A 19,799-nucleotide genomic window follows, 5' to 3' on the forward strand; every position below is an offset into this window, starting at 1 on the left:
TTTTCCCATCACGCCTCTCATTTTCCCCCTCACATCTCTCATTTTCTCCCTCACACCTCTCATTTTCTCCCTCACTCCTCTCATTCCCCCCTAACACTTGTCATTTCGACCTCACATCTGTCATTTTCCGATCACTACACTATTTTCCCTCACTCCTCTCATTTTGCACTCACACCTTTTCATTTTCACCTCACACCTCTCATTTTCACCTCAGTATATACATGTTTGTCATCTCCCTTATATATAGTATACACCTGTATGTCATCTCCTGTATATAGTATATACCTGTATGTAATCTCCCCTGTATATAGCATATACCTGCTGTGTGTCATCTCCCCTGTATATAGTATATACCTGCTGTGTGTCATCTCCTCCTATATATAGTATATACCTGTATGTCATCTCCTATATATAGTATATACCTGTATGTCATCTCCTCCTATATATAGTATATACCTGTATGTCATCTCCTTCTATATATAGTATATACCTGTATGTCATCTCCTCCTGTATATAGTATATACCTGTGTGTCATCTCCCCTGCATATAGTATACATCTGTATGTCATCTCCTCCTGTATATAGTATATACCTGTGTGTCATCTCCTCCTGTATATAGAATATACCTGTATGTCATCTCCTCCTGTATATAGTATGTACCTGTATGTCATCTCCTCCTCTATATAGTATATACCTGTGTGTTATCTCTCCTGTATATAGTATATATCTGTGTGTCATCTCCCCTGTATATAGTATATACCTGTGTGATCTCCTGTATTAGACCTCGTTAACACGTTATTTGCTCAGTATTTTTACCTCAGTATTTGTAAGATAAATTGGCAGCCTGATAAATCCCCAGCCAACAGGAAGCCCTCACCCTGGCAGTATATATTAGCTCACACATACACATAATAGACAGGTCATGTGACTGACAGCTGCTGTATTTCCCATATGGTACATTTGTTGCTCTTGTAGTTTGTCTGCTTATTAATCAGATTTTTATTTTTGAAGGCTAATACCAGACTTGTGTGTGTTTTAGGGCGAGTTTCGTTTGTCAAGTTGTGTGTGTTCAGTTGTGTGTGGCGACATGCATGTAGCGACTTTTGTGAGATGAGTTTTGTGTGGCAACATGCGTGTAGCAACTTTTTGTGTGTCGAGTTGCATGTAACAGGTTAGTGTAGCAAGTTGTGTGCAGCAAGTTTTGCGCATGGCGAGTTTTGTGCGTGGTGAGTTTCATGTCTGGTGCCTTTTGAGTATGTGCAAGTTTTGTGTGAGGCAACTTTTGCATGTGTTGCAAATTTTGTGAATGTGGCAATTTTTCCGCATGTGCAAGTTTTGCATGTGGCGAGTTTTCCATGAGGTGAGTTTTGCACTTGTGGCGAGTTTTGCGTGAGCCTAGTTTTTGCATGTGGCGAGTTTTGCGCGTGGCGAGTTTTGAGCGGCGACTTTTATGTTTCGACTTTTATGTGGCGAGGTTGGTGTATGTGTGGTGAAATGTGTGCTGAGGGTGGTATATGTGTTCAAGCACGTGGTAGTGTGTGGTGCATTTTGTGTGTGTGTTCATATCCCCATGTGTGGTGAGTATCTCATGTCGGGCCTCACCTTAGCAACTGATCGGTATATACTCTTTTGCGCCATCGCTCTCATTCTTTAAGTCCCCCTTGTTCATATCTGGCAGCTGTCAATTTGCCTCCAACACTTTTCCTTTCACTTTTCCCCATTATGTAGATAGGGGAAAAATAGTTTGGTGAATTGGAAAGCGCGGCGTTAAAATTTCACCTCACAACATAGCCTATGACGCTCTCAGGGTCCAGACGTGTGACTGTGCAAAATTTTGTTGCTGTAGCTGCGACGCTTCCAACACTTTTCCTTTCACTTTTTTCCCCATTATGTAGATAGGGGCAAAATTGTTTGGTGAATTGGAAAGCGCGGGGTTAAAATTTCGCCTCACAACATAGCCTATGACGCTCTCGGGGTCCAGACGTGTGACTGTGCTAAATTTTGTGGCTGTAGCTGCGACGGTGCAGATACCAATCCCGGACATACATATACACACACACACACACACACACACACACACACATTCAGCTTTATATAGTAGATATATGCACACTAGATGGTGGCCCGATTCTAACGCATCGGGTATTCTAGAATATGTATTTCTGTATGTATATAGCAGCCACATAGTATATAGCACAGGCCACGTAGTATATAGGAGCCATGTAGTATATAGCAGACAAATACTACGTGGCCTGTGCTATATACTATGTGGCTGCTATATACATACATATTGTAGAATACCCGATGCGCGTAGTATATAACACTGCCCACGCAGTATATAGCAGCCACATAGCATATAACACTGCCCACGCAGTATATAACAGTGGCCACGTAATATATAGCACAGCCCACGCAGTATATAACAGCTCACATAGTATATAACACTGCCTATGTAGTATATAGCAGCCACGCGGTATGTAACACAGCCCACGTAGTATAAAGCAGTGTGGGCACCATATCCCTGTTAAAAAAATAATTAAAATAAAAAAATAGTTATATACTCACCCCTGGGATCCTGCGAAGCTCCGGCGATAGGCGAGCGGCTGCCGCCATCTTCTGTTCCCAGAATGCATTGCGAAATTACCCAGATGACTTATCGGTCTCGCGAGACCGCTAAGTCTTCTGGGTAATTTCGCAATGCATCGCCAGGAACGGAAGATGGCGGCAGGCGCGTGCGGCTCGGCGGACTACGGAGGGAGAGAATAGCAGGTTTTTTTTTTGTTTTTTTTTATTATTTTTAACATTAGATCTTTTTACTATTGATGCCGCATAGGCAGTATCAATAGTAAAAACTTGGTCACACAGGGTTAATAGCAGCGGTTACTGAGTGCGTTACCCGTGGCATAATGCGGTCCGTTACCGCCGGCATTAATCCTGTGTGAGCGGTGACTGGAGGGGAGTATGCGGGCGCCGGGCACTGACTGCGGGGAGTAAAGAGCAGCTATTTTCTTCCGGACTGTGCCCGTCGCTGATTGGTCATGGCGGTTTTGCCGCAACCAATCAATGACTTGGATTTCCATGACAGACAGAGGCCGCGACCAATGAATATCTGTGACAGAGACAGAGGGACACAAAGATGGAAGTGACCCTTAGACAATTATATAGTAGGTAGATATAGATATAGATATATATATATATATATATATATATATATATATATATATATATATATATATATATATATATATATATATATATATTTATTAATTCTATGACCTGCAATCAATACTTCAATACTTGGCATATGCCATGACAACTGCATTTCATTAGAAGGTTAAGGAAAAAGAAAAATGCTACTCACGTGCATGAGCCAGGCTGAGCGCCCACAGTCGTAGATAGGATGCGGTATTGGAAATGCAGCCCAGGCAGTACTCGATGGTGTGAATCATCTGATGCATAAAAACATCCCCTGCATCAAACTAAAAGGTGACAAACAAAACAATGGATATTAAGGATTAGGTACAAATCCTCCAGGACTGAATTCTTATGCAAGTAATATCTCTGTATGGGCTATGAATATAGTGTGATAAACAATTGGCTTTCCCCAATCTAAGTTGTTAGAATCTTTTTGCTAAGCGCTGGAAATGTCACTCATGATATCAATACCTTTCAAAATAATAATGCCATGCACACATGCCATCAACTGGGATTAATAATCATCTATTCTGATGTAGGTGTGAGGGCATGGAAAATGTGCAACCAATAAAGAATCGTGCCTAGTTTTCCATAGCCCCTGTTGTCTGGTCAGTAGCTCTATTCGTCTCCCATCTTTATTAATTACCAAGTGCAGGACAGTAGAGGACTCTTAGCTTGTCATGTAAACTACTGACTCAAATGGAACAGAAATATACAACATAACATGGTATCAGTGGAATTGTGAAACCAGAAGGGGCCCTGTGATGCCCTCCAACACCTGGAAAACCTGACAGGCCTACAGATACGGCACAGCGGAAATAAATGGAGGTAAGTTACCTCTTTGCCATCATGTGCCCCATGTCCTGAATTTTCTGCAGACTGCTCATCTTCTGCGAGTAAGCCACTGCTTTCATCACCCTGGGATAAATGCAGAAGCCAGGATTACATGTTGCAAAACTAATTTTTTTTTCTCCACCAGACACACTAAAAAGTAGTGTGCTAAACTTTTACTTAACAGATCATACCTGCTCTCCATGGCTCTTGTTCTTTTTTCTGCGGTGCTTAATATAAAGACAAATTGGGTCACCTAGAAGCAGAACTGGAACACACAGCAGCGCGACAATCACAAGAACCATTTGAACGATGTCCTGGAAAAATTAAATATATATTTTAGGGATTTGGCAATGGTATTACCAGGTAGGAACAGGTTTTGATACATGGTGTAATTCTGGAACTGCTGACAATGTCATTCTAGTCTCCATGTTGTCTCCTATTTAGTTTGTGTGGTGAGAAGTTCTAACGATACCAGCTCAAGGGAGCAATTTGCATAGGTTACCTTCCCAAAACAAAAACAAAAAAATGGTCCGCTACATATGAGCCCGCTGTACCCTAGATTCCTTCATGAATGCTCACTGCATTCTGGCTTTCCAGGACAGGAGGTGATCTTCAGGGTTGGTTCCAAGTTGTCATTTCACTACATTAGCTTCTCTAATATTTCACCATTTACCGTAGACTCGAGAAAATAATTTTGTATACCATCATCAGCCCAATTTATGGCACGGCTTCTGTCCATAATACTCACTCGTGTACACAATTACTATACTACAAAACTATGGGAGGCATGTCACACCCATGCAGTTTTGCAGGTAACTTACTTGTCCAGGGTAGAGGTCTTTGTTAGTTGGATTCTTGGTGAACAGAAACATATCAATAAAGTGAATGAGAAGACTCGGTGCAGTCTGAGCATGAGTTACATCAAAGGCAAACCATTTATAGAAAATCATGAATACTAAATATCCAAACAGGCACAGGAGGAACAAAAGCTCAGGAACTGAAATCACCAAAATGCGATATTTCTGTTTAAAGTGTCTGAAAGAGATTAAAAAAATGGAAGATCTTTAAGGACGATGTCCGTACACAAATGTTGGGATCACCGACAACAAATAATATCAATAAAAATATTAAGCATTCATTTTCACAAGACACACTGAATAGCCCCGCTTAACCAGTTCAGGACCAGGACATTTACCCTCCTTCCTGACTAGACACGTTTTACTGGTTTTTCATAGACGCAATTTAAAGAGATGTAAAATTGCCTCTTGTTCAGATTCAGAGATTAACCCCTTTCCCCTCCCCCGAGCCAACCTTCATGACCAGGGAAAATTTTTGAGTTCTAACCACTGTCACTTTGTGGCAATAGCTCGAACACTTCACACACTTCCCGGTGATTCTGAAATTGCTTTTTCATGACATATTGTACTTCATGACAGTGGTAAATTTGCATCAATATGACTTGCATTTATTTGTGAAAATATCAGAAATTTGGAGAAAATTTAGCAATTTACAAACTTTTCATTTTTATGCCCTTAAACCAGAGAGTTCTGTCAAACAAAATAGTTAATAAACAATATTTCCCACATGTCTAATTTACATCAGAACAATTTTTGAAACAACTTTTTGCTATAAAGTTAAAAGTTGACCAGCAATTTCTAATTTTACCAGCAAATTTTTTTTTTTCAGGGACCATATCACATTTTAAATAATTTTGAGGGGTTTATATGACAGAAAGTACCCAAAAGTCACACCATTCTGAAAACTGCACCTCAAGGTGCTAAAAAAAAAAAACACATTTAAGAAGTTTATTAACCCTTCAGGTGATTCACGGGATCTGAAGCAATGTGGAAGGAAAAAAATGAACATAATATTTTTTTCCACAATAATTTTACTTTAGACTCAAAATTGTTGTGCAATTTCTACTGGGGGAAAACTACTGTTTGGGCGCATGGCAGAGCTCGGAAGGGAAGGAGTGACATTTTTGAATGCAGACTTTTATGGAACGGTCTGCGGGTGTCACACCTTAGCTTTTCACATGGCACTGTAAGGGCTGGAGGACTTGATTAGAGAGATGAACTCCACCATGTGCTTGTTGCACCCCAGGACAAAGTCTGGTTTGGGGTCTATGTAGAAGGTACCTCGTACAGCTGCGGGTGTGCTGCCATCACCATGCATGGCCGTAAAGAAACAGGGATTTTTGTGTTACTCACCGTAAAATCCTTTTCTCCGAGTCGTTCATTGGGGGACACAGGACTGTGGGTGTATGCTACTGCCGCCAGGAGGCTGACACTAAGTAGGTATAAAAAAAAAAAAGTTAGCTCCTCCTCCATAGTATACACCTTGCCACTGGCCCTGACAGCTCCAGTTTGGTGCACAAGCAGTAGGAGATAGAGAAAACAAAACAGCATTCGAGCAAAGACAACATGTCTAGAATAATACTATAGTCTGAACAGCCCCATAGACAAATAAAATGAATAGGGAGGGAGCTGTGTCCCCCAATGAACGACTCGGAGAAAAAGATTTTACGGTGAGTAACACAAAAATCCCTGTTTCTCCATCGTCTGATTGGGGGACACAGGACTGTGGGATGTCCCAAAGCAGTCCCAGGGTGGGAAGACGACTCACTCGAAGAAAACCCCTAGGCACTTACCGCCTATAGGTGTGATACCGCAGCCTGAAGAATTTTCCTTCCCAAACTTGCATCAGCAGAGGCCTGAGTGTGGATATTATAATGTTTAGAGAAAGTGTGCAGGCTGGACCAAGTGGCCGCTTTGCAAACCTGCTCTGCTGAAGCTTGGTGCCGAAGCGCCCAGGAAGCCCCTACCGCCGGGATGGCTGCACCCTTGATACGGTAGGCCTCCTGAATAGTGGTTCTTATCCATCTGGCTAAGGTCGATCTAGAGGCTGCGAGTCCCTTTTTATGACCCGCAGGAAGAACGAACAGAACATCCGTCTTTCGAAAAGAAGCGGTCCAAGAAACGTATCTTCTCAGAGCTCTCACCAAATCTAGAGTATGGAGAGCTTTTTCCACCCGGTGTGTAGGCGCAGGACAAACAGAAGGCAAGACAATGTCCTCATTAATGTGGAATGAGGAGACTACTTTTGGCAAAAAGGAAGGTGCTGGTCTCAGCACCACCTTATCCTGATGAAATTGTAGAAACTGCGCCTGACAGGACAAGGCCGCTAATTCCGATACCCGCCTAATGGATGTTATAGCTACCAGAAACAAAACCTTCCAAGAAAGGTACCTTAAAGGAATATCTTGGAGGGGCTCAAATGGAGGTTCCTGAAGAACACTCAAGACCAAATTAAGGTCCCAAGCTTCTATTGGAGCTTTGTAAGGAGGGACTATATGAGAGACTCCCTGCAAAAAAGTTTTTACTTGCAGATTGGTAGCGATCCTGCGCTGGAAAAGAACCGATAAGGCGGATATTTGCCTCCTAAGGGTACTTGGAGCGAGACCTGAGTCTAGACCAGATTGGAAAAAAGCTAGGACATTAGGAATGGAAAACCGAAGAGGAGGAAGACCCTTCTTCCTGCACCATGAGAGAAAGACTTTCCAGGTGTGGTGGTAAATGCGTGCTGAAGCTGTCTTTCGAGCATTAACCATAGTTGAGGCTACTTTCTGAGAAAAACCGGCCTGGGTCAGAATCCAAGATTCAACAGCCAAGCCGTCAAACGCAGGGCCTCTAAGTTCTGGTGGAATATCGGCCCCTGCGACAGAAGATCTGGCTGCATTGGTAGCTGCCAAGGAACCCCAACGATCAGCTGAACTAGGTCTGCGTACCATGACCTCCGAGGCCAATCTGGGGCGACTAGAATTGTCGGAACTCCCTCTAACTTGATCTTCCTGACGACCTTTGGAAGCAGCGCCAGAGGGGGAAACAGATATGGAAGACGAAATTGGTTCCAAGATAGGACTAGTGCGTCTACGGCAATTGCTCCTGGATCTCGAAACCGTGCAACGAACCTGGGTACTTTGGTAGTCGACCCGGTGGCCATTAGATCCACATCCGGGATTCCCCAGCGTAGACATATCTGCCGAAAAACATCGGGGTGAAGAGACCATTCCCCGGGCGCAAGACCCTGTCGGCTCAGAAAGTCCGCTGCCCAGTTCTCCTTGCCCGGGATGTAAACTGCCGAGATCCCAGAGTGATTGTTCTCGGCCCAGCGGAGGACTTGTCCTACCTCGCGCATGGCTGATCTGCTGCGAGTGCCCCCCTGATGATTTACGTAGGCCACGGCCGTGGCATTGTCCGATTGGATCCGCACCGGGCGACCCGCCAGAAGATGGTGAAAGTGCTGCAAAGCCAGCCAAATTGCCCTTATTTCCAACAGATTGATTGGAAGGGTTGATTCCCTTGGGGACCCAACGACCCTGAGCCGTGTGCTGGAGAAACACTGCTCCCCAACCGAGAAGGCTGGCGTCCGTAGTGACTACCAGCCAATGAACTGGAGAAAAGGCTTTCCCCTGAAGTAGGGAGGAACTCCTCATCCACCATATCAGGGATTGCCTGACCCCAGGAGCCAGACGACACCTGAGGTTGAGAGACAAAGGACTCCTGTCCCAGGCTGACAGAAGTGCCTGTTGGAGTGGACGAAGATGGAATTGGGCGAATGGAACCGCTTCTATAGCTGCTACCATCCTGCCCAAGACCTTCATGCAGAACCGGATTGAATGGAAACTTGGCTGCCGAAGAATTTTTACCTCCTGCCGGAGACAAAGCACCTTGTCCTGGGGTAAAATAGTTAGCCCCTGAGAGGTGTCGAAGATCATCCCTAAAAAAGAGATCTTCCGAGATGGTACTAGAGATGACTTCTTTAAATTGACCAGCCACCCTAGACGAGCTAGGGTGTCCAAAGAGATGTTGACGTTGTCCCTGCATGCCTGAAAAGTTGGTCCTTTGACTAAGAGATCGTCTAAGTAAGGCAGAATGACTATGCCTCGAGAGTGCAGGATTGACACCACTGTTGCCATCACCTTCGTGAACACCCTGGGAGCAGTGGCGAGCCCGAAAGGTAATGCAGTGAATTGGAAGTGTCGCTCGCCTATGGGAAACCGTAGAAATTTTTGATGAGGAGGAAATATAGGAACGTGCAGATAGGCGTCTTGAATATCTATGGAAGCCAGGAATTCTCCCCTTTCCATAGCCGCAATGACCGAGCGGAGAGATTCCATACGGAAGCGACGAGTGCTGATGAATTTGTTTAGACACTTTAGGTCCAGAATGGGTCTCACGGTCCCATTCTTTTTGGGAATCGTAAACAGATTTGAATAAAACCCCTTGAACCTTTCTTCCTTTGGAACAGGGACAATGACCCCGTTGGACTGAAGAGACTCGACTGCTCTGAATAAAGCTCTTAGACGGGTTTTTGAACTGGGAAGACTGGACGGAAAAAACCAGCCTGGAGGGAGACAGGAAAACTCTATTTTGTACCCTGAAACCACCAGGTCTCTTACCCATCTGTCGTGAACAACTGACAGCCAGGACTGATGGAACAGTAGTAGGCGACCGCCTACTCTGTTGGAAGCGACGAGAGGCTGCCTCCAGTCATTTAGCCGAAGATCGAGGATATCTAGATCCCCTAGATCTTGACGGTTGATACCGCATTCTTGCCAATGGATTGGCCCTATAGGAGACCTGGTGCTCCCGGTCTTGGACAGGCCGACTTGGGGAACCTGCGCTTGGTGCCGCAGACCACCGGAAGTTACAAAAGGATTTAAATCTTGCTTGAAATTGGCGACGAAAAGGTTGCTTAACCTTTTGTTGAGGAAGGAAATTACTTTTACCTCCCGTGGTATCAGATATAAGCTGATCCAATTTTTTGCCAAAAAGACGGACACCTTGATAAGGAAGGGATGTAAGGGACTTCTTTGAAGTACAGTCCGCCCGCCAATTTCTTAGCCATAGGGCCCTTCTGATAGCAATAGCATTTGCCGCAGCCAATGCTGAACAATTTGCCGCATCCAAGGATGCATTAATCAGATAATTTCCTGCTAAAGATATCTGATTTGACATCTCTATCACCTCTACAGGAAACCCCTTATCCTGAAGTGCCTTAGTTACAGACTCTGACCAAGCTATCATAGCTTTGGCAACCCATGTGGCCGCAAAAGACGGTGCGAGGGCTGACCCTGAAGCCTCAAACAGAGACCGAGCTAGACTCTCTAGGAGCCGATCAGTCGGATCCTTAATAGACGACCCATTAGGAAGAGACAGCAACGTACTAGAGGCCAAACGGGATACGGGAGGATCCACTGAAGGGGATTCTGCCCACTTTTTACAAAGCTCTGGAGCGAACGGATACCTTGCACCTAGGGCCTTCTGGCCTAAGAAACGTTTATCCGGTCGCTCCATGTGACGTTGGACTAAATCCTCAAACTCAGGATGAGTAGAAAACACCTTATGAGGTTGCTTGAATTTCTTAAAGGACACCTTATGACCAGAAGGTAAGGTGGCCACATCCTCTACTCCCAAAGTCTGGTTAACGGCCTCAATGAGACTGTCAACAGATTCCTGATAACCAGGAGCTTCTAAATCAAAAGACCCCTCTGAGTCATAGTCCGAACCGTGCTCACTCAATTCCGCAGGAGAGGGAGATCGAGAGACAGGATTCAAAGATGCTGATGCACCTGACGGACCGGGAGACGCTGTGTGGGATCGTTTCCCCTGTGTCTACCTAGAGGGAGTACGGCCCCTGCAGGCCGGAGGATCCTGAAAATCGGAGGATCTTTCCAAAACAGGCGGATGAATGTCCCTGACAGGGGCTTGAAGGGACTCAACCGCCTTTGTTAGAGACGCCATAGACTGCGTTAATGATATGACCCACTCAGGGGGAGACACTGCCGACCCAGGTACAGGCACACCCGGCAGGATAGCCGGCAGGGAAGCAGACAGGGTAGCAGACGGGGGCTCCTGCACGCGCTCGGAATCACAAGCCTCACAGAAATGGTTACTTTGCGCTGTTACTTTCCACTGTTTAGGCACATCAGGGCTCTCCAAACGCGACATGGCGTCCGATCTCAATTCCAGCCAATTTTGTATTGAAAAAGTAAAACAGTGGTCCTTCCCTTCCGACCTCTCCCGTGCACCCAAACAGGGGTTTACCCCAACATATGGGGTATCAGCGCACTCAGGACAAATTGGACAACAACTTTTGGGGTCGAATTTCTCCTATTATCCTTGGAAAAATACAAAACTGGGGGCTAAAAAATAATTTTTGTGAAAAAAAATAATTTTTATTTTCACGGCTCTGCATTATAAACTGTAGTGAAACACTTGGGGGTTCAAAGCTGTCAAAACACAGCCAGATAAGTTCCTTAGGGGGTCTTCTTTCCAAAATGGTGTCACTTCTGGGGGGTATCTACAGTTTAGGTGCCTCAGGGGCTTTGCAAATGCAACGTGACGCCTGCAGACCAATCCATCTAAGTCTGCATTCCAAATGGCGCTCCATCACTTCCGAGCTCTGCCATGCGCACAAACGGTGGTTCCCCCCCACATATGGGGTATCAGCGTTCTCAGGACAAATTGGATAACAACTTTTGGGGTCGAATTTCTCCTGTTACCCTTGGGAAAATTAAAAAATTCTGGGCTAAATAGTTATTTTTGAGGAAAGAAAGCATATTTAATATTTTCACGGCTCTGCGTTATAAACTGTAGTGAAACACTTGGGGATTCAAAGCTGTCAAAACACAGCTAGATAAGTTCCTTAGGGGGTCTACTTTCCAAAATGGTGTCACTTGTGGGGGGTTTCAATGTTTAGGCACATCAGGGGCTCTCCAAACGCAACATGGTGTCCCATCTCAATTCCAGTCAATTTTGCATTGAAAAGTCAAACAGCGCTCCTTCCCTTCCGAGCTCTGCCATGCGCCCAAACAGTGGTTTACCCCCACATGTGGGGTATCGGCGTACTCAGAACAAATGGCACAACAACATTTGGGGTCCAATTTCTTCTCTTACCCTTGGGAAAATAAAACAAATTGGAGCTGAATTAAATTTTTTGTGAAACAAAGTTAAATGTTAATTTTTGTTAAAACATTCCAAAAATTCCTGTAAAACACCTGAAGGGTTAATAAACTTCTTGAATGCGGTTTTGAGCACCTTGAGGGGTGCAGTTTTTAGAATGGTGTCACACTTGGTTATATTCTATTATATAGACCCCTCAAAATGACTTTAAATGTGATGTGGTCCCTAAAAAATATTGGTGTTGTAAAAATGAGAAATTGCTGGTCAGCTTTTAACCCGTATAACTCCCTAACAAAAAAAAAATTTGGTTCCAAAATTGAGCTGATGTAAAGTAGACATGTGGGAAATGTTACTTATTAATTATCTTACATGACATATCTCTGCGATTTAAGGGCATAAAAATTCAAAGTTGGAAAATTGCGAAATTTTCAAAATTTTCGACAAAATTTCCATTTTTTCCACAAATAAACGCAAGTTATATCGAAGAAATTTTACCAGTATCCTGAAGTACAATATGTCACGAGAAAACTGTCAGAATCGCCAATATCCGTTGAAGCGTTCCAGAGTTATAACCTCATCAAGGGACAGTGGTCAGAATTATAAAAATTGGTCCGGTCATTAACGTGCAAACCACCCTTGGGGCTTAAGGGGTTAAAGTTGGGGACATCTCTGGGAGGACATGTGAATCATCACTAATGCAAATATTTTTGGATTGCCTCAAATTTATGGGTCGTAGCCAAGTGGAACAATGGATATTGTATAAAACATCACCACTAATAACGCTCAAGTTCTGGCTTCTGCATTAGGCCCATGTGAACAACCAGGCCCCAAAATGTAATTTCCACTGCATCTACAAGAGTCCAGTTAGGAAATGATGATGGGCGGTTTTGTGACAAAAATTGCTGGGCATCATTTGTCTCGGCCATCATTAGGTTTACAAAATCCTTAGAGAAAAAGACTTTGAAAAATTATATTTCAGTGAAGCCAGTGGTGACAATTTTAAGTCCAGATTGCACCACCAATCAGTGGCTCATTATCTTTCGGGTGGTGGTGTGGGGGTGAGGTCCATACGGGTTCAGCAACGATGGGCGCTGTTTCATTTACCGCCACAGGGCATCTGCGTGGCAGTTCAGCATCACTTGAAAAAGGAGGATGAAAAATAAAGGGAGCGAGCATGGGTGCTGATCAGTGATTTGCATCACTGATCAGCACGCTGACACGAACTAAGAAAACAAAAAAAACTGCCAAAAATTGAGAGATCAAGTACTGATCAGAACCAGAAGGAGGGGTGGGGGAAGGGGTTAGGAAAAATCTTAGAAGAGGTCAGGAAAGGATTTGGAATGTCTGTTCTCACAGGAACAAGAGCAGCATCAGTGATGTCACAGGGAAAATTTTAACTGTGGCACCACAAATCCCAGCAAGATAGCCAAGTAATTGCAGTCAAGTAAATGCAGTCATTTAAGGTTCAGAATACCTTTCTGCACACTGATTGGACAATTAGACTGATGGCACCAATCAGTGCTGGGGCTGGTGATCCTTGAGTTACCTACCACCAGCCTATGATCGGTGCTGTAACAGCACCGATCATAGGCTGAATATCAGTGTTTCAGGCAATTTCATTGTATGAAACACTGAAATTGCCATGATTGGCTGTTCAGAATTGGACAGCCAATCACAGCGATCGTAGTTGCGGGAGGGGTAGGCACCACCCCTCGTGACGACTCCTGGTGCCCTGCTGCAAGATTCAGCAGGCACCTTAATGCGGTCGCACTGCTGCATTAAAGCGAGGACGTATCTATACGTCCAAGATCAGCAAGTCCTTAACAGGCAATTGGAGGGAAAAAAGGAAATACATGTCTGTTTTTCACGCTTTAGATTTTCTTCATGACCACTAAAATCCATTTTAAAATCTGCTCCCCAAAAAAGTGCCACTACAGTATGGATTAAATGACCCAAGATACTGTGGGAAGGATACAGGCATAACATACAATTGCACAGTGACAGGTTTAGTTAAATTGTGATAAAGCTTACATAAAGTTGAAGATGCTTAGAAAAACTCCAAAGGACATGTGGCAAACCCCCAAAATGACAGACATTTTCATTTTAAAGGAGTTTAGGAATGTCAGGCGATTTGAAGCAAAACTCCAGATCTGAAATGAACGAGAGAAAAACACCATTAAAAATTAACAACTTCTTTGGCTTATTATATGTACACTAGACATTTCTGGTTCATATGTCACCTATCAGCCAGTCCAAAACTGGTACATCATGAAAAACGGTAAAACATAACTCAGTCTGGCCAGTTGTCTCACCGGTCTGACACTGTTGTGGTAATATCACTTCTTAGCTGAATACACTAGACCAGGGATGTCAAACTCAAATACATAGAGGGCCAGAATTAAAAACTTGGGTCAAGTCACAGGCCAGTCTTGATTTTTTTAATAAATAAGACTGCAAATGGGGAAGTTTTTCTTCATCAAAAATAAAAATGAACCTTTTCATATTGACAACATTTTAAAAGGGGATGTCCCAGGATAGGATGTCCTATTAATTAAAATGTACTAACAGTGAGATCACGTGACCGAAGCATTGGGTATTTTCCTTTGTACCCTTGCAAAGTAATTTTTATCCCATTGAAGCCCCTGGATTGCCCCATAAAGTATGATTCCAACAAAAGTGCCCCCCAAACATATGATACCCCCACAGTGAATTCCTCCACACGCACAGTATGATGACCCTACCGTAACTCCCCTTCAACCCTACTGGCAATGTATGATGACCCAAGACTGCTCATACTCCCCCATGCAATATAGTGGGCCCAACAGTAAAGAAGAAAATATCTATGTCTATCTATACACACACACACGCCTCTCCTTGCTTCCCCGCTGCACCAGTCTCGCCAGCAGCCGATCGGAATTTCTTCACTGCTTTGCACAGTGATGCCATCGCACCCTCTGCGCTGAGATGTCACGACACAAAGGCAGAATGATGGAGGATGAGCGTAAGTTGATGCTCCCTCCATCATGGTTTTAAACTGTATCGGCATCCAGGATGCCTACATAGATACAATTGTGATGCTGGGTGGGTGTGGGCAGTGCTGGTGTTGTGGGACAGATTTGGCCCAGGGACCAGAGTTTGACATGTATGCCATAAACCAACGTTGAGCAGCACCTGCCAACATCAATGGTATTGACCCGACACTAATGTGTATGGGGGCAGCGGACAAGATTGTTGGGGAAAGGAGTCAATCGTGAATGTCCAACTTCACACTACCAATCGATTGGTTTTCTTGGAGATAAGCCGCTGACAGATGTGTGTTGGCGTTTTTTCCATAGTGAGCACAGGGGCACGCGGACAAAAACGCTCCTGTGTATGGGAGAGACTGCAGAAATGGCTGTCAGCTTAAGCATCGTTTGGCTGAAGGCAACAGTGTACTGGTTTCAAACTGATGCACTTGAAAACAGATCCTTGAAAACAGGTCCTACATGCACCCGTAGACTTGTATGGGTGTGCGTGATCCGAATATCGGAGCCACATGCAGCATGCCGCAATTGTTTTCTCTTGCAGAATTGGCATGAGAAAATAATGGCACATCTGCACTGACTCATAATATAATATTGGGCGAGTGCCATCTGATAAAACAACGCATAGCATCTGTCCAAGTTATATGTTAGTGTGTACAAGCCCTTACAGTGTTCTCCGGAGCAGAACTGCGCCCATAATCCTTCAGTCGTCATTCTTTTCAGAATGCTCTAATAAGGCATTTAATCCAAACAATATAGTATACATACATATTCACTGCTACTACAACTAGCTTATAAAACAATGGAAAGAGCTCTCATTAAAATAACTAAAACAACAGACTTACAGCCCTTTAATTCGAACGTCCAAGAGCTGTAAATTTCCTTTTTTTGGTCCTAGGTTTTAACCCATGCCATTGTAAATTTTACCACATGCAATAATCTAGCAGAGGCAGGTCTATCCATCAGCTGTCAGACACAGCCGTGGACCCCATGGAGAAGACAGAAGCTCATTGTTACAGCTTCTATCTTCTCCTTTACTGTCTACATAACACTCCGTGAAAGCTACGACATGGCTGAGGCTTCTGAAAGACCGAGTGATCACATGGATTGCCAGGTTTCTACAAGCATGTCAGAGCTGCCAAGTACAAGCAAAGCAGAGTGCAGCTATCGCCTGCAACTAAGGTTCCATGGATATCCCCCGAGATCTTTTATGATTTGATGGAACAACAACATTAACACTCCTATTTGCATCACAAAAAAAAAAAAAAAAAACCCACACACCTCTATAAGAAAAGCCAAAAGTAGCTGCAACGTGAAAGTATTAAGGAAGATGTTCTCACCGGATCAATGCCAAAAGGGTATACTGCGGTGAAGACACTGGTAATGTTGGGATCCAGCGGAGGAGGAGTGGATGTAGACAAGAATTCAAGTCTGATTTAGAGAAATATAATTTTAACAACCTGCACAGACACTTGAAAATGCTCAGAGGTAAAACAGCCGACTTACGTCCAGTCATTTCTGCCCATCATTCCAGTCACATTCCAGGCTGAAGGGAAAATCACGGTGGCCCGGCTGAAGCACTCATTGTAAATAAATCCTGTGTATATGGATAACACTCCCATCAAGAGGACTAGGTAACGGCCACCAAAGCACATGGAAAAAATCTGCAAAGATAAGTTGATGACAAGTTAAGGCCCCGTCACACATAGCGACGCTTAAGTGATCCCGACAACGATACGACCTGTCAGGGATCGTTGCTGCGTCGCTATGTGGTCGCTGGTGAGATGTCAAACAGTGCGATCTCCCCAACGACGCAGCAGCGATGCGGCGACCTGTAGCGACCTGTAGAACGATGCTATTTCATGACTATTCAATGGGACGTCCTGTCAACGAGGTCATTGGTAAGGTGTCAAACACAGCGATGTGTGCTACCCAGCGGGATCTCAACGATCAAAAAACGGTCCAGGCCATTCCGACACGACCAGCGATCTCACAGCAGGGGCCTGGTCGCTGCTACGTGTCACACATAGCGAGATCGCTACTGAGGTCGCTGTTGCGTCACAAAACTTGTGACTCAGCAGCGATCTCGCTATGTGTGACGGGGGCTTTAGAGGTCTCCTTTGCAAGACTTGGCCCACCCCACACACTGATGCTTCTTACCTCATTGTCAGAGTTTTTAAGCTTCGGGTTGTTCTCATCAAGAACCAACCACAGGGCAAATAGGGCCATGAGGAGTCCATGGCCAACATCTCCAAACATCACAGCAAATAAGAATGGAAATGTTATAATTGTGTAGAGAGCTGAAATAAGAACAGATTTTAGACAAATTAAGTTTCCATTTTTTGACTGATGCTGGTTACGTTTGGATTAGAGACCGCTTTGTGCCTAGATTTCCTACAAGTGATATCTACAGACACCTACTATCTAGATTAACTACGGTAATTTAGACATTCTAAATCCATTAAAGGTTATTCTCACAATTGCAATATTTTTCAAAAAGCACAGCATCAGCATAACTATTGTTTCGACACATGGTGCGCGATCCACAGGCAGCATGCATCAGGCACTGACCTGGCACACTCCGACGTTTCACATAAAAGCACAATTTAAAAGCTGCCAGGGACCAAGCCACACAAGACTCTAGTCAAACAGGCGGGTCCTCAGAGGTGACTGACAGGCGTCTCCCTAAACATGCACGCTAGGAGAGTCCTGTCACTCAAGGAGTTGAGAATCCATTAGGGACCCACCTGTCCAACTAGTCTCCATGCTGCTTCGTCCCTGGTGGCTTTTAAAGTATGCTTTCCTCCGAAACGCTACCTGGCGGAAATCATGCATGCAGGGTCTTGACTCATGCTGCCTGTGGTTCGAGCAGCATGCATCAGCTGTCAGTCCGACAAAGACTAAGTTTTTCTTGTTAACTCTGTCTCTTGCCCTTCTTCGCACCCAGCCTCACAAACCAGTTTCTAGTATAAGTTTCCTTTGCACCCCAAAGACATCACATTTTGGACTGTGATAAGATTATCCACAAGGGGAGGATCAACAGAATGACCTTTCTTCCTGTAGTGTAATCTTGAAGATAACCTCCTGCATACGTCCACAAGACAGTAGTAGCTGAGGACATCTAATTCTGGAATTCGCACATTAGAATAGATACAGGCCAGTCAGTTCATGGTTGATTCTGTTTTGCAAGTTTGAGACATTACTGGAGATGGGAGAGTCCATGCTATGATTAAGTGGCAGCTACTGCTCATACTGGCATGTGTGAATATAGCCAGTGTACATGCAGGTCTCGCCATGCTGTGCAGGTGGGGGAGGTTGGAGAGCCTGCGGATGTCACCGCTGTTGTGGTCATACCGGAGGTATGGCTTCCATAAAGTGTGGGTGGTCAGATACCACTGTCTGATGTAGACAATTTTAATGCATATGTGAATTAGGCTTATAATAGGGGTGATTAATAAGCTGATTAATGTACGTGGCTTGGCATTACCTGGAGACAACTGCACTTTCTTTCATTTGACATTGACCAATATACAGCAGGAGCATATCTGACATGAGTATTTTTTTTACTGAATAGCAAGTGAAAAAATTTTAAAGTATTCCATTAGGCTATTCATATTTTCTTTGCCTACTGGGTATGTATGGTCTGAACACACACGGAGAGGGAAAATAAATAACATGACAACATGTCGACCACTGCCAATGAAACAATCATTTATCGGCTACATTGCAAGCCAATTGGTGGTCTTTAATGGCCTGCTTAGACCAGCTGACCACACTTCATGTGAACAGAACAATCCCTAATATGATCATTCTGTGCATGTTCTGCTTGATCATAATGATGGGCTGCTGAAATTTTTTTTTTTTTTTGGACTATTTAAAAATCAACCACCACATACAAGGCACCTGACAAATGAGCTAAGGAGGAATGGCTATACCCCAGGTATCAGCCCTACATCCCGAGTGTATGTGCCCGGGGTTCGGCACAGAGGACGTCTGAAACTAGTCTTAGAGAATGTTCATATTTGCGGTTTTTGGCAGCTCCTGTATTCGTTCACATCATAAGCTACAGTTGCTTCTTGTCCAGGGTGTTGCCCTTACACATTTATTAATTTGTATATCAGTGAACAAAAGGGGGCGATTAACTAGGATATAGATTGCTGTACAGTATAGAGACCAACTTGTAATTTTCTGTATTTTGTTTTACTTTTGTTTTTTTACTTACATAACTTTATCACTACTAGGCCCTGGCTCAATAGATAAATATGTCTAGAGACAAAATGTGTCCCCAGGAATAAGGCCTCTTTCACACTTGCGTCGGTACGGGGATGTCGCAATGCATCGGCCCGACGTACCGACGCACGTTGTGAAAATTGTGCATAATGTGGGCAGCCGATGCAGTTTTTCAACACATCCGCTGCACAATATAAAGTCCCGGGGAGGAGGGGGCGGAGTTCCGGCCGCGCATGCACGGTCGGAAATGGCAGACGCGACATACAAAAAAACTTTACATTGAACGTTATTTTGTGACGACGGTCCGCCAAAACACAACGGATCCAATGCACGACGGACGCGATGGCCATCCGTTGGCAATACAAGTCTATGGGCAAAAAATGCATCCTGCGAGCACATTTGCAGGATCCGTTTTTTGGCCAAAACGACGGATGCCACATGACGCAAGTGTGAAAGTAGCCTAAGGGTGTACGAGGCATGTACTCTAATCTTTTCAAGTATTAGGTTAACAGAGTGGATTACACCAGCACTGTCTGGAATGTTAAGTGTGA

At 44.2% G+C, this 19,799-nt stretch overlaps 1 protein-coding gene across 3 annotated transcripts in view; it reads right to left on the bottom strand.

Moving 5' to 3' along the window:
- The window catches only part of TCIRG1 (T cell immune regulator 1, ATPase H+ transporting V0 subunit a3), a 73,352-nt gene that overhangs the window by 14,194 nt on the left and 39,359 nt on the right, over positions 1-19,799 (bottom strand). For all 3 annotated transcript variants that reach the window (XM_069752940.1, XM_069752941.1, XM_069752939.1), the window contains 8 exons: positions 17,179-17,318; positions 16,525-16,682; positions 16,359-16,449; positions 14,027-14,145; positions 4,850-5,063; positions 4,220-4,342; positions 4,032-4,112; positions 3,361-3,478 (listed from right to left, as the gene is read on the bottom strand). In XM_069752940.1, the coding sequence (XP_069609041.1) occupies positions 3,361-3,478; positions 4,032-4,112; positions 4,220-4,342; positions 4,850-5,063; positions 14,027-14,145; positions 16,359-16,449; positions 16,525-16,682; positions 17,179-17,318 (1,044 nt within the window). The remainder of the gene's footprint in view (positions 1-3,360; positions 3,479-4,031; positions 4,113-4,219; positions 4,343-4,849; positions 5,064-14,026; positions 14,146-16,358; positions 16,450-16,524; positions 16,683-17,178; positions 17,319-19,799) is intronic.

This window comes from Ranitomeya imitator, chromosome 2, assembly GCF_032444005.1.
Source record: "Ranitomeya imitator isolate aRanImi1 chromosome 2, aRanImi1.pri, whole genome shotgun sequence".
Taxonomy (NCBI): Eukaryota; Metazoa; Chordata; class Amphibia; order Anura; family Dendrobatidae; genus Ranitomeya; species Ranitomeya imitator.